The 13,074-nt window shown below is 35.3% G+C and overlaps 1 protein-coding gene across 1 annotated transcript in view; it reads left to right on the forward strand.

Moving 5' to 3' along the window:
- Window positions 1–2,777: 2,777 nt before the first annotated feature.
- The window catches only part of PCP4 (Purkinje cell protein 4), a 33,739-nt gene continuing 23,442 nt past the window's right edge, over window positions 2,778–13,074 (forward strand). The window contains exons 1-2 of the mRNA XM_044669243.1: window positions 2,778–2,852; window positions 3,724–3,775. Coding sequence (XP_044525178.1) covers window positions 2,778–2,852; window positions 3,724–3,775 — 127 coding nt within the window. The remainder of the gene's footprint in view (window positions 2,853–3,723; window positions 3,776–13,074) is intronic.

Raw genomic sequence — 13,074 nt, forward strand, 5'->3', positions numbered from 1 at the left:
ATAAATTATACATCTCCCAGAAGAACATGAAAAGTAAAACAAAAGTCTAAACAAGACAATATAAGAAATAATACAAAAAAAAGATCCATATATAAGTGTGGAACTTACTTATAGAATTAGAAGACAAAAAAATTAGAGGGAGGAAGTGGAGGGGAATATGTGATATACCCTAGTTAAGTCAAAGGCTAACAATGAAGGTAAAATAATGTCTGTAGTCTCTTAGGATGTAGAGTAGTGATTCCCAAAGTGGGCGCGACTGCCCCCTGGTGGGTGCTGCAGCGATCCAGGAAAGTGGTGATGGCCACAGGGGCATTTATCTTTCCTATTAATTGCTATTAAAATAAAAAAAATTAATTTCCAGGGGGCTAAGTAATATTTTTTGGAATGGGGGCAGTAGGTCAAAAAAGTTTGGGAACCACTGCTATAGAGAGACTACAGGAAAATGTGCAAGGATGCCAAATGGGGAATTGAAAATGGAGCTTAAGGGTGTAAATCTTAATTTCAGTGGTGGGAGGGGATAACCCTGATGAATGATCATGTAGGAGAAGAGATATAGTTTATAAAAGGAGTTGGGGACCTTACAATATGTATTATCTGTAGGGATTTTGCCCTTTGAAAAAGCCATTTATTCTCCTGAGACAGGTCTCAGGAGAAGTGAAATCAGAGATCCTAGGGGCTACTGACACCTAAGGAGAGCATGGGCCTGAAGAGATTGATGGAAAATTGGAAAAAGTTATCGGGGGAGGGCAAAAGGGGAGAAATGAAGGAAATTAAGGAAATAGAGAAATATTCTTATCATGGAGACAATATCCTCTCTACCTCTTAAAGAAATTAATATTTATAAGAATGAGACACAACAGAAAAAAGAAGATTGGAGCAAACTCAAAAAGACAATACAGAAACTCTTTAGAAGAGAGAATCAAAGTAGGAACTACCAAATTTTAATCCATGAGGAATATAGAGAACAAAGCAACATATAAATGTAAAAACTATGTATCAAAGAATCAAAATCTAGAAAAATAGAGAGAAAAATAAATAATGAAGAAAATAGAGAAAGATGCTTTTTTAAAATAAAAAGGCATGGAAAACAAAAAAATTAAAAACCCTAATCAACAAAACAAGTTGAAGGGGAGGAGAGAAAGGAGGATTCTATTTTACTTAATTATGAATAAAAACAAAGGGGGAAGAATTATATGATTATATTAAAAATAAGCAAGAAAGAAACCAAATAGTAAAACTTTAGAACTCTGGAAAGTGCCAGCTAACAAATAGGAGGGTCTTGAGAGAGAGGGAAAAGGAGCAGAAGACAAAAAAGGTTGTCTTGAAATATTTTAATCTAAGAAGAGACATAGTACTACATTTACAGAGAAAGAAGGGAAAATCTTAATTTCAGAAAACCTCAATTTATAGACAGAGGGGGAAAATGACTTAAATAATTCCAGAGAGTTAAAAAAGTTGGCAACTTAGAAGAGAAGTCTAAACACCACTGTCTGTTGCTTATGAAAACTCTGTTGTTTATGAGAAACAGACAAGATGGAATAAAAATGAGGAACAAATTTTATTATGTATTAAATGAAGCCACAAAGCTGGCTGTTACAATCATGCAAAAAACAAATCAAACTTTCAGAATAAACAAGGAAACTACATTATGCTGAAAGAAGTCATAGACAATTAGCCCATATCAATATTAAGCTTCTATGCTTCAAATATTTTAGCTTTTAAATTCGCAAGAGATTAAAAGACTACCACAAGGCACAGATACAATAGTGATAGGAGATTTTAGTGTCCCTCTCTCAGTTTTGGATAAGTTTAATAGGAAGAGAAACAAAAGGAAAAATATAGAACTGAACAAATTACTTGAGAAACTAGAAGACCCTGCCCTCCTGAAATTTATTGAATTAGTTAGTCCTGCATTTTAGGAAAATCACATTAGTGGCTAAATTGAGGTTGAGTTGGAGTTGAGAGAGACTTGAGGCCAGATCTATCAGCAAACTATTGTAATGATCCATGTATGAAGTGACAAGTGTCTGCATTAGAGTGATGGCAGTGTCAGTGGAGAAAAGGGAGCATATTGAGGGATGTTATAGAAGTGAAATCAATAGATCTTGGCAACAGATGGGATATTGAGTTACCAGATAATGATGAGTTGAGAATAACTTCTAGGTTGTGAGCCTGAGGGACTGGGAAGATGGTGCTGTCCTTGACAGTAATAGGGAAGACATAGAGGTAGGATTTGGGGAGAAAGATAATAAATTCTCTTTTGGACATATTGAGTTTCAGGTGTCTTTTGGACATCCAGTTTGAGAAGTCTGAAATGTCTGAGATGCAAGGTTGGAGGTCAGTAGAGAGATTGGGGCAGGTTTGAGAATCCAGAGGAGCTGATGAGGTAACCCAGGAAATCAGTATATAAGAAAAGAGAAAACAGCCTGGGCAGAATTCAGAGGGACATCCATTGTTAAAAGGCATCATCTGGGTAAGAATGAATGGTAAGAAAATGGAAGAGAACTAGGAGAAAGTGGTGTTCCAAAAACTTAGAGAGAAGATATTATTAAGAAGAATAGAGGAAACAATAAAGTCAAATGCTGCAGGGAGGTTGAGAAAAATGAGGATTGAGAAATTTTCACGGGTTAGGTAAGAAATAATTGGTATTTTTGGAGAGAGTAGTTCTGGTGGAATTTTAAGGGGTTTGTTAGGGGTTAAGAAGAGAGTGAGAAGAAAGCTACCTATTGTAGATGGCCTTTTTGAGGATTTAGATACAAAGGCACAAGTGACATAGGATGATAGCAGAGACAGAAAGATCAAATGAGGATGTTTACCCCATCCCCCAGGATTCAGAAGACATGAACATGTTTGTAGGCAGTAGGAAATGAGCCAATTGACAGGGAGAGAAAAAAACAGGTGATAAAGTGGAGATAACAGAGTGGGTAATCTGCTTGAACAAAAAGAGGGATTAACCTTGCTAAGGAATTTTATCACCTGAGACATTGGTAAAGGAGGAAACAGTGGCAGAAGGCACCTGAGTGATAGAAGATGATGAAGAGGGGAGGAGATGGAATTCATAGCCATTTTTCCCTGTAAAATATGAGACAGTGATCTCTGCTGATAGAGTAGAGAGGAAGGGAGCTACAGGAAGTTTAAGGAGAGATGAAAAAGTTTGGAAAAGTCATTGTGGAAAATTAATTAAGAGCTGATAAAGGAGGTTTAGTAGAATTGCCTAGCAACAGGTAGGGTCCAGTTGAAATTGCATAATATAAATTTGTAGAACAGTTATGTAATTTTTTCACCTTCATTCAGCAAGCACATGTATAGGAGCAAAGGTGTCAAATGGTGGGAAAGGCAGCCAAGGCTTACACTTGACTGAGGCAAAACCAAATTAAATTGGTTTACCAAGGGGTCAAGACGAAGAGAAAAGAAGAAAGTGGAGGTGCAGAGGATATGGTCTGGGAGAGAACTGAGGTGCCAGGGTATTAAAGGTCAAGATGAGGATTAACAGTAGTGTTTTGTAAAGGAAATAAGTGTTAGGTAAAATCTCAAAATTCCTTTTTTCTAATTGGTAATGATTGGGAATTTTTTTTATGTGGCTATGGATAACTTAGATTTTTTCCCTTGATAATGTTGTATGTATGTGTGTGTGTGTGTGTGTGTGTGTGTGTGTGTGTGTACAAAATAACCCTACTAGATCTACCTGATGGCAATTTCTTTTTGTTCTGTTTATGACTGCAGCAAAAGGGCACTGAGACAACCAGTGAAAAGGAGAAGTCCTCTGGTGAGAATGGTAAGATAATATAATAAACTCATAGGCATAGACAGAACAATGAGGTAAAGCATTAGGTTGATTGAACACAGGAAGGCATAAGCCCAAATCTTGCCTCTGAAACTTATAGCTGTATGATTTTGTAACTTAATCTCCTTTTATGTCTGAGACAATGAAATCCGTAAGAATAATTTACTATGTCATGTATGAGATGTGATCTGAATTGGTTCAGGAATTTCCCATAAAAGGAGTTCCCTATACTGATAAAACACAGAAACCTTTATACATTTGAGGATATATATAACATAATACACATATACACATGCATAATGAAATACATTTATATGCATATATACAATACATATGTGTATAACCATATGCATGCATGTCTAATATACATATATATACATCTATATGTTAATGTTGTCATAACTCTCTTTGCAACTTATAATTTTAGTGCTTGGGAAATTAAAAGTTTAAGTCATTTCTATAGGTCACAGAACTAGTCTCAGAGGCTAGATGTGAACCCAGGTATCTCTGAATCCCGGATCAACTCTCCATCTATTATGCTATGCACTCTGCTGAGTCTCTCTCCTATTATCCTGAATGTGTGTGCATAAAATAAAGAATTATGTAAATTAAACAATAAAAAAGTATTTACAAAATGCTTACTATATAGCAAGCAGTGTGCTAGGTATTGAGGATGCATAGTAAAAAGAAATATCCTCACCCTAATGTATATTATGCATTATTGAGGTGGAGAAGAGGGAGACCATATATACATGTCATCTGTACTTTTTCTTTCTTTTAACCCAGAATTTAATCTCTTTAAAAAACTTATAAATATGAAAAAATGTTACTTTACAATGTTTCTATTGCTTGTGATATTTGCAAGTCAATTAATCTCTTTACTTTTTTCCTTTGGAATGCTTCAAATATTTCTCTGTTGCCAAAGGTCCATTCTTTTCATTTGATGATTAAATTCAGTATATTGGATTTGGGGTTGTAGCTATGTTATTCCATTCTTATCTTTTATTTTTCATCATTATGGAAAAACTTTGGTTTATTCTAGTCTATTTTCTTTCACATTTGAGCATCTTTTCCCTGGCTGTTTACCTCTCATTCCATATATTGAATTTACATTATCACTTGTGGATTTGGTCCCCAAAGTGTGGCTACTACTTTGGATTCTAGGGTACCCTATGTTAAGGCATGAGTTCACCCTAAATGTAAAGTAAATTGTCCCTCAAATACATGCATGGGCAGCACAAGCACAGAAGGCATGAGTAGTGAGGCACATATAGAGAAATCCCATTGTTAAGTTTGCTCACTCTTCTAGTTTGTCTCCTAATGAAGTCTCCACAAAGTTTAACTCTCGATTAGTAGGGATAACTCTCTTTTGGCCAGTTAGCCTCTTCTCTGCTTCTAGGCATCATACTTCTTGAAGTTGACTTTAATCTCAAGCACCTGTCTATCTGTATCCATGTCTGCCTGGAATTCCTTCATTAGCTATGCCTTCAATTTTCTCAAAATTCTGGATATGATGTCCCTTTTTGGGCAAATTACTCCACTGGATGCCATGTCCAATTGCACAGGCTAGAAGAGAGAGAAACATCCTATTCCTTCCTCAAAAGCAATTTGTTCTCAGGGGGCTGAACTTGTTCTAAACTTCTTGTTCCTGCTATGGATTAGCTATTTAAGATTTTTCAGGGGTATAGATAGTTTAATTTTTTTCTGTAAAAAAAAATCAGTTCCTTCAGAGGAAAGAAAATTCCATTCAATTCCATCTGAGAAAGGGATTCACAATTAGTAAAAAGGCTGACAACACTTTTTTTCTTTTCTTTTTCTTTCTTTCCTTTTCTTTCACTTACCTTCTATCTTAGAATCAGTACTAAGTATAGGTTCCAAGGCAGCAGAATGGTAAGTGTTAAGCCAACAGGGATTAAGAAGCAATTTGCCCAAGGTCAAAGAACTAGGAAGAGTCTGAGGCCAAATTTGAACTCAGGGCCTCCCATCTCCAAGGCTGGCTTTCTATTCACTGAGCCACCTAGCTGCCCTTGTGATAATACCTTCTTAACACATCAACACTTAATCATCTGTGGAACAGTGAAGTGACTTTAATTGAAATGAGGGGTGAATATAAACTATTCAACTCTCTAATATTGTGTGATACTGACTCTCTGTTGCCCACTTAGCATTCTCTGTAATTTTTAGGGAACTAGGAAGTCTCTGACAATGGCTTTAGTGCCCAATCAAATGTTTTCAGTATAGTGGGTGTTCCCCTTATCCTACTTCTATTTAACCACATAAAGTTGGATTAGCTTTTACAAAGAAATATTTGCTCTTGAAGGTATAATCAAAAATATACAAATATTCTCTAACACGGAGAAGGCATAATCATTCCCCCTTATCCTGTAACACCTCAGTCTCTGGAAAGGGGATGGGGATTGTTTTCATAGCTTAATTCAGTTTCTACAGACCACAGTCCCAAGTTCCAAATCTGAAACAACCACTGAGCTCAAAATCCAGGTACCACTGGCTTCTCCAGGCAGACTGGCTTTTAAAATTTTTTAAATAAAAATATTAATTTTTAACATCTCTTTTTTGTGCTTATTTTGGTTTGGTTTGTTTAATTTTAAAAAATGTACATTTAGTTTGTTAATTCTCTCTTTTTCTACTTGGTCAATGAATGTTTATATGGATATGGTTTTCCTCTTGGGGAGTGATTTAGATATATCTCAGAAATTTTGTAATATTGTTTCATCATTATAATTTTCTTTTGCATAAGTATGAATTGTTTCTCTTATTCTTTTTAAAAAACTTTACTTTCTATCTTAGTAACAACTCTAAAACTGAAGGGCAAGAGAAATATGGTTAAGTGACTTGCCTAGGGTCACACTGTTAGGAAGTGTCTGAGGCCACAGTTGAATCTAAAACCTCTCATCTTTGGGCCTCGATCTCAATCCACTGAGCCACCAAGCTGCCCACTTGTCTGTATCTTCCTGTAGTTAAGTTAATTTTCCTTTGAAACTTTATGTGCTAAGACATTTGGATGCATATGTTTAATATTTTTTTAAAACCCTTACCTCCCGTCTTGGAATCAATACTGTGTATTGGCTTTGAGGTAGAAGAGTGGTAAAGGCTAGGCAATGGGGGTTAAGTGACTTGCCCTGGGTCACACAGTTAGGAATTGTCTGAGGTCAGATTTGAACCTAGGACCTCCCATCTCTAGACCTGGCTCTCAATCCACTGAGCCACTCAGCTGCCCCCCTACATATATTTAATATTGATAGTGTTTGTCATCTTTAGTTTCAGCACAATATAACTACCTTGTTTACTCCTTTTTATGTTTTTAATATTTGTTTATGTTTTGTCTGATACATAAACTTCTTATGCATAGCAAACTTGTTCTAAGCCCTCATTTTTATTCTTTATATGTCTTTTTTTAATATGCAACAGTTAGTAGGGTTCTGTTTGTTGTTAAATTCCATATATCAGTCTTCTTTTTATTGAATTATTTAATTTATTTACATATAAAGATATGGGAGTTAGGTTTATAGTTTCCTTGATTTGTCTCTAATAATTTTTTTTCCAAATTGGGATTTCCTCCCTTTTCTCTGTAATCATAGAACTAAATTTTTTTCAGTCATTTTAGCTGAATATATTTTAAGACAACCATATATTCCATATTTCTCTTTTCTTCAGCCTTAAGCCTCCTTACTCTTTTCTTTTTATTACTCTTTTCCTGTTTTTTAAAGTTTTGCTTAACTTATTAGTTTTTATTTCTTCCTTTTATCTACTTATTTCTCCCTTTTCAATTTTCTTCTCAGTTATATAATCAAGTAAAACCTTTTTTCTTTCTCTCCTTTTTTCTTCTTCCCTTCATTATTTGTCTTCCTTTTTTTTTGGTCTATTTTAGACTTTTCTTTCTTGATTAATGACCTATATAGTTTTTCTTTATTCCTTGTTTCCTCATGGGATTAAAGCTTATAAGGTACCTATTTTAGGTTTCCTCTTCTGTTGTTCATCTTTCCTTTTGAAGAGGATCAATGATATTATAAGGTGATGCATTGAACTGCAAGTGAATTGGATTTAAATGGAAAGAGTTGCAAGCAGTTGTCTGCCTCTCTCTTTCTTCTAAGATTATCAAAGACCAGTCACAACACAAAAGTCAGGATGATTGGTAATGGCCTGGGAAGCAGTGGATGACCTTGGCATCTTCAGTCTCTGACCAAGCTTCTAAGGGCTCCAAACCATTTGTTTTAGGTATCTTCATGATTGTTAGAACAGATCGTGCCCATTCATCCATTCCACAAGAGGAAGTCTTCACATGCTTAGGACAGACATCATTTTATGTCAGCGATAGATCTGAGGCCTGTGGATTACCTTCAACTTGGTTTAGCCCATCCATCAAAATGGTTTTACAGGGTGTGCCTGTTGGTGCATGCTCCAGTTTTTTTGAGCTACACCTGAGACTTAGGGAAAGATCAACACCAAAGATAGATGAACAGCTTTGAAAAGGGCTCAGCAGGCCTCTATGAATACCCTATATACCCTGTTTTAAGCAGTTTATGTATTATTATATTAATATCTTATTTTTTGACCTTTATTTTTTTGGTTGTGATTCATTCTTAGAAATATAAATTCAAATAAGTTATAGGTCATTGCATGATGGTATTGATTTTACTGTGTTCTTAATCATGTTTATTATTAACCTTTAATCTCTCTATGGTCATTCCAGACTCCTACCACCCATCCTCCTACATTTGCCATCAAATCTCCTTTTTGGATCCATGTTCTCCTATCTTAAGGTTGTCATTCCAGGAGCTTTCATTCCCTTTCTCTTGAAACAGAATCAAAGCACCTTATCTTTATAGGCTATGCTTATTAAAAGTTCCCTATTCCACCCCCATTGGAACATTTATCTGTGGTATAACGCTTCATCACTGAAACAAGATTTCTCTCTTTATTTCTTTCTTTTTTTCACTCTCCTTGCAATTTCTCCCATACTTTTGTATATTCTCTTCTTTCTAAGAAGCCACAGGGATTATTTTCTCTTTGGTAACCTTAAAATTTATTATGGATCATCACACCCTTTTTTTCTTACTGCTCTCTACCTTTTTGTATGTCCTCCAGTCTGTAATCAAGTCCCACTAAAATTTTGACTCACTTGTTGGTAGGATGCTGTGAGATTTAGTCCATGGAATTCATGACTTATTTCTCCACCATCATTTCTATTTAGTTTTGTTCTTAGCCTTCTCTCATTATGTACATTTACAAAAGAATTTTTGATGATTTCTCTACTGTTTTATTGTTGTTGGTTGCTATATTTGTTTATCTTTCTTGTATTTTTGTAGTACCTATTTTGGGTTCTCTTTTCTTCCACTATTTGCTCTATGACTTCCTTTTTCCGTTGTGATTTATGCTGAGCAGATCAATTCATTTAAGTAATATAGAGGGCATCACACTGGGAGGAATTTCTCCATGTCCGCAATTCATGTTGTTCACCATTTTAACACCTGTAAGATTTGCTGAATAAAGGTTTTTTTCCCCCTTAGAGATGATTTGACGATTCTTTCAACTGACATTTTGTTCTCTATTTTCAAAAATTGTGGGTAGTTTTCTCATGTTATTGTTTAAATTATGGTTTTCCAGTTTTGTGATGTGTTCTTAGAGATCTTTTAAAATTAATCCTTTTAAATTTTCTGTCATTCTCTTTGAGATTAAAATATTTTGCTCTTATGAGGATCATGTTTTCTTTAAATGTTATTGCTTTTTACTTCTCATATTCACAATTGTCCTTTACTTCTATCGATCTGCATTTTCTATTTTATTCCTTTGGTATGGCTTGGCATTGTGGATTCAAGTTTTTCTATTCTTCTCTTTATTTCTGCTGTACATTAGATAAATTTTACTTTCATTTTTCTTGTTTCTTTTTAAAGTTTCTCAGGAAGCATACTTTAGTTCTGTGTTTTTGGTCCTTTTGTCTGGAGTTCACAAGGTCCTCTACATAATTTGATTCTGAATTCATTTTCCTGTATTCATAAATGTCTGGAATTTCTTATATGATCTGGAGGTCATATTGGCACAGTGACTGGCACACAGTAAACTTTTAATAAATGCTTGCTGACTGATTGATATTAATATCTTTTCTCTTCGTTTATCTGTTTATGCTTAAGGCCTTTTAATGAGATTTTTCCTCCTGAGATCTTTGATAATTTCAATCTATTTTCCTTTTATATCCATATTGTTTACTTTCCTTTTGATAATAGTTTCCCTGAGGAGTGGAATTTAGAATAGTGTTGGCGTCTTCCCATACTGGGCAGTTTGTGTTTTATTAGCTTTGGTTCCTTTTCCAAGTGATTTCTTTGGAATGGGGTAAACTCTTTTCCTCAAGCTTAGTAAGTAGCCTGCTAAATGAAATGGCACTTTCTTCAGTTCCTTTTCCCCTCACTTCTCTGTTTTGGCTCTGTTGTAAGAGTTTCTGTAATATTACTCTAAAATTACACTAATACAAGAATGTTGTGATATTGAAATATAAGTCCAACTAATAATTGAGGAATCTACTTCACTTTCTGAATCCTAGAATTTGTTTATCAGTGGTGCAGAGGAATAGAAAATCAGAAGACTAAGTTCCCAATTCCAGTTATGTCACTACTACGTGATCTTGAATCAGTTAATTTCTTTGGATCTTCAGTTTCCTCACCTGTAAAATGAGGAGATTGGGTCATATATTCTTTAACGTTCCTGCCAAATTTAAAATTTTAGGAATAAACCATTCCACAGATTCATTTAGCAAGCATTTGTTAAGTGCCTACTATTACTATATTGGCTTATTTCAGTTTTAAACCCAGAATGAACTTTGAGTTTTTGGTTCTCTTGCACAGAAACTTATTCAGTGCATAATCCATAGCAAAGAGGCTAAGGAAAAGAAAACTTTTAAAGTCAAGAAAGCTTGCCATATTAAAAAATGAGCAAGGAAAAAATATCGATCTCTGCAGATTAGAGGAAAAAAGCTGCATACTGACATATCAGTTTGCGAATATGTTAGGTGATCAAAAAGCCCAACTTGTACCTCAGAAATGTCTGCCAACACTGAAACTACACTTAAACTACTCACTAAAAAAATTTGAAATTCAATCAAATAATAAGAAGTAATACAAATGAAAATTAGTGCTAATACTTTTTAGAAGTAGCAGTCCTCTGCTTCTGGGACTCATCAAATAATTTTTTAATCCATTTTGCTTCTGGCTTTCATATGTTAAATTTGTCAAAAAATTATCATCCTTTTTAGAGCACCTGCTCTGTGAACATTTTCTAAAAAGTCTCTCTTAATTTTTGAATGTATTCTATTTACCGTAGCCTCTTCTTTTCCCCTTGTAAGTGAAGATTTTTTTCTAGACCTGTTTTCTTGATCTATTAACTTCTCATTGAGATATTTCATGTTTTCTTCTATTTTGTCAGTCTTTTGACTTTGCTTTATTAATTCTTGTTGTCTTGTGAGATCATTGGCTTCTAATTGCCCAATTCTAGCCTTTAGAGACTGGCTTTTGGCTATAATCTTTTGGTTTTCCTTTTCAATCTGATCTATCTGGCTCTTCATGGCTTCTAGCTGGCCATTTCTGGTCTTCAATTTGCTTATCAATTCATTTGATTTCTGAGCCTCACTTTCCAATTGCAAAATTCTGCCTTTTAAACTGTTATTTTCTTGCCATATCTCTTCCATCTTTCTCATGATCTCAGATTTGAACTTTTCAAGATCTTGTGACCCATTTTCATTTTTTCGGGAAGGTTTGGATGTCTTTAATTGTTTTGGGTTTTTTTCTGTGCAGAAGTTATCAAGTGTTAAGAATTTTTTTTCTTGCTCTTCTTGTTTATTTCTTGGGCCTTGCTTGGCATCATTATGCTTTATCCTTGAGAAGTCTGAGTAAGGTGATCTGATTCTCTTTGTATGGAGTTTGGGAGCAGTTTTTGCCTGAGGCTATTTTGTGAGTCTCCTGGCTACTCAAGGGACCCTCCTGGGGTCTCTGGTCTAGCTGTTTTCAGGGTCAAGCCCCTGTGGTCATAGCCGGTTGCCCAGAGCCCGGAAATTAGCCCACACTTGCTCCTCCACCTGAGGTTTTCCCCTGAGTCTGAGCATGCTGTGCACTACTGCTGCCTCTCTCAGCCCCACTCCCATGTCCAAGGTCTGAGTTTTCTAGCCTTCTGGGGTCTTGCTGCTCTCAGGGGCAAGGAAAAAAGCTGCATACTCCTAGTGGTGCCAGTTAGCTGCCAAGGAACTAGATTTTGTGACCCCACTTGCTCTAATTCTGGAGTGCAGCCTCTACCTCTGGTACTGTGGGTGTGGTGGGGGAGGGTTGATCAGCTCACCTTTTGATGGGAGCTATTCCCCCCCTTATAGCGTGGAAGTGCCTAAATCCCACCTACCTTCGATACTGTACCCTATTGTGGGGTCCCTTCTTTCATCTGGATTTGGTTTTTTGTCCTTTGGAGGTACACTGGTGATTGGTAGTGAAGGGAGTTATAGCACCCTGCTTTTACTCCTCAGCCATCTTAACCCAGAAGTCCCTAAGTGAAGATTTTTTAAAGATGATGTGCACTGAATGATTTTAATTATTAGCGTAATTGATATGTTTAATGCATTAATTCCATTTTGAAATTAAAATTGCAAATTATTTTCTTTGTTTTTACTGTTAAAATTTGGGAAACTTTAGTATAAAAATCATTTTAAATAGCAAATAAGATTTAATTGAATTTATTTATTTTTAAATGTCAGTGGTGAAAACAAGTTAAAGAAAGAAGTTAGTGAATTATTGAGAACCTTGAAAGTCATAAAGAGCCATAAAAATCATCTAATTCAACTCCCTCTTTTTTTAGGTGAGGAAATAGTCTTTTATAGTCTGTGATTCACAAATTTTGGCAGTGGCACAGTTCCAAAGTCAATGTTATTTTGAATCCTACTTCTGGATTCTTTATACTTATTAAGTTTAGCAGGAAGTTCATAATACCATCTAAGTTAAAATAGAGAAAACTCAAATGACTTTAGAGAGGTTGTGTAAGGGTGAAAGGTAGGCTAGGAGTGGAGAGTCCTGAACTCTTATCTGTGCTCTATTCATGTGTATTTTCTGCAAGACCTTTGACTTCTCTGGGCCCTATGCTCTCTTTATAAAATGTAGGAGTCCAATAGATGACCAATAGATGAAAAGAAGAAAAGGAAATGAATAAGGAATCAATCAATCAATTGATGAATGAAAAAGCATTTTAAAAGTTGTTTTTTTCTTTTATCATGTCCCAGGATTAGGTTAAGCACAGACAAAAGT

This window comes from Gracilinanus agilis, chromosome 3 (genome assembly GCF_016433145.1).
Source record: "Gracilinanus agilis isolate LMUSP501 chromosome 3, AgileGrace, whole genome shotgun sequence".
In the NCBI taxonomy this organism is placed as follows: Eukaryota; Metazoa; Chordata; class Mammalia; order Didelphimorphia; family Didelphidae; genus Gracilinanus; species Gracilinanus agilis.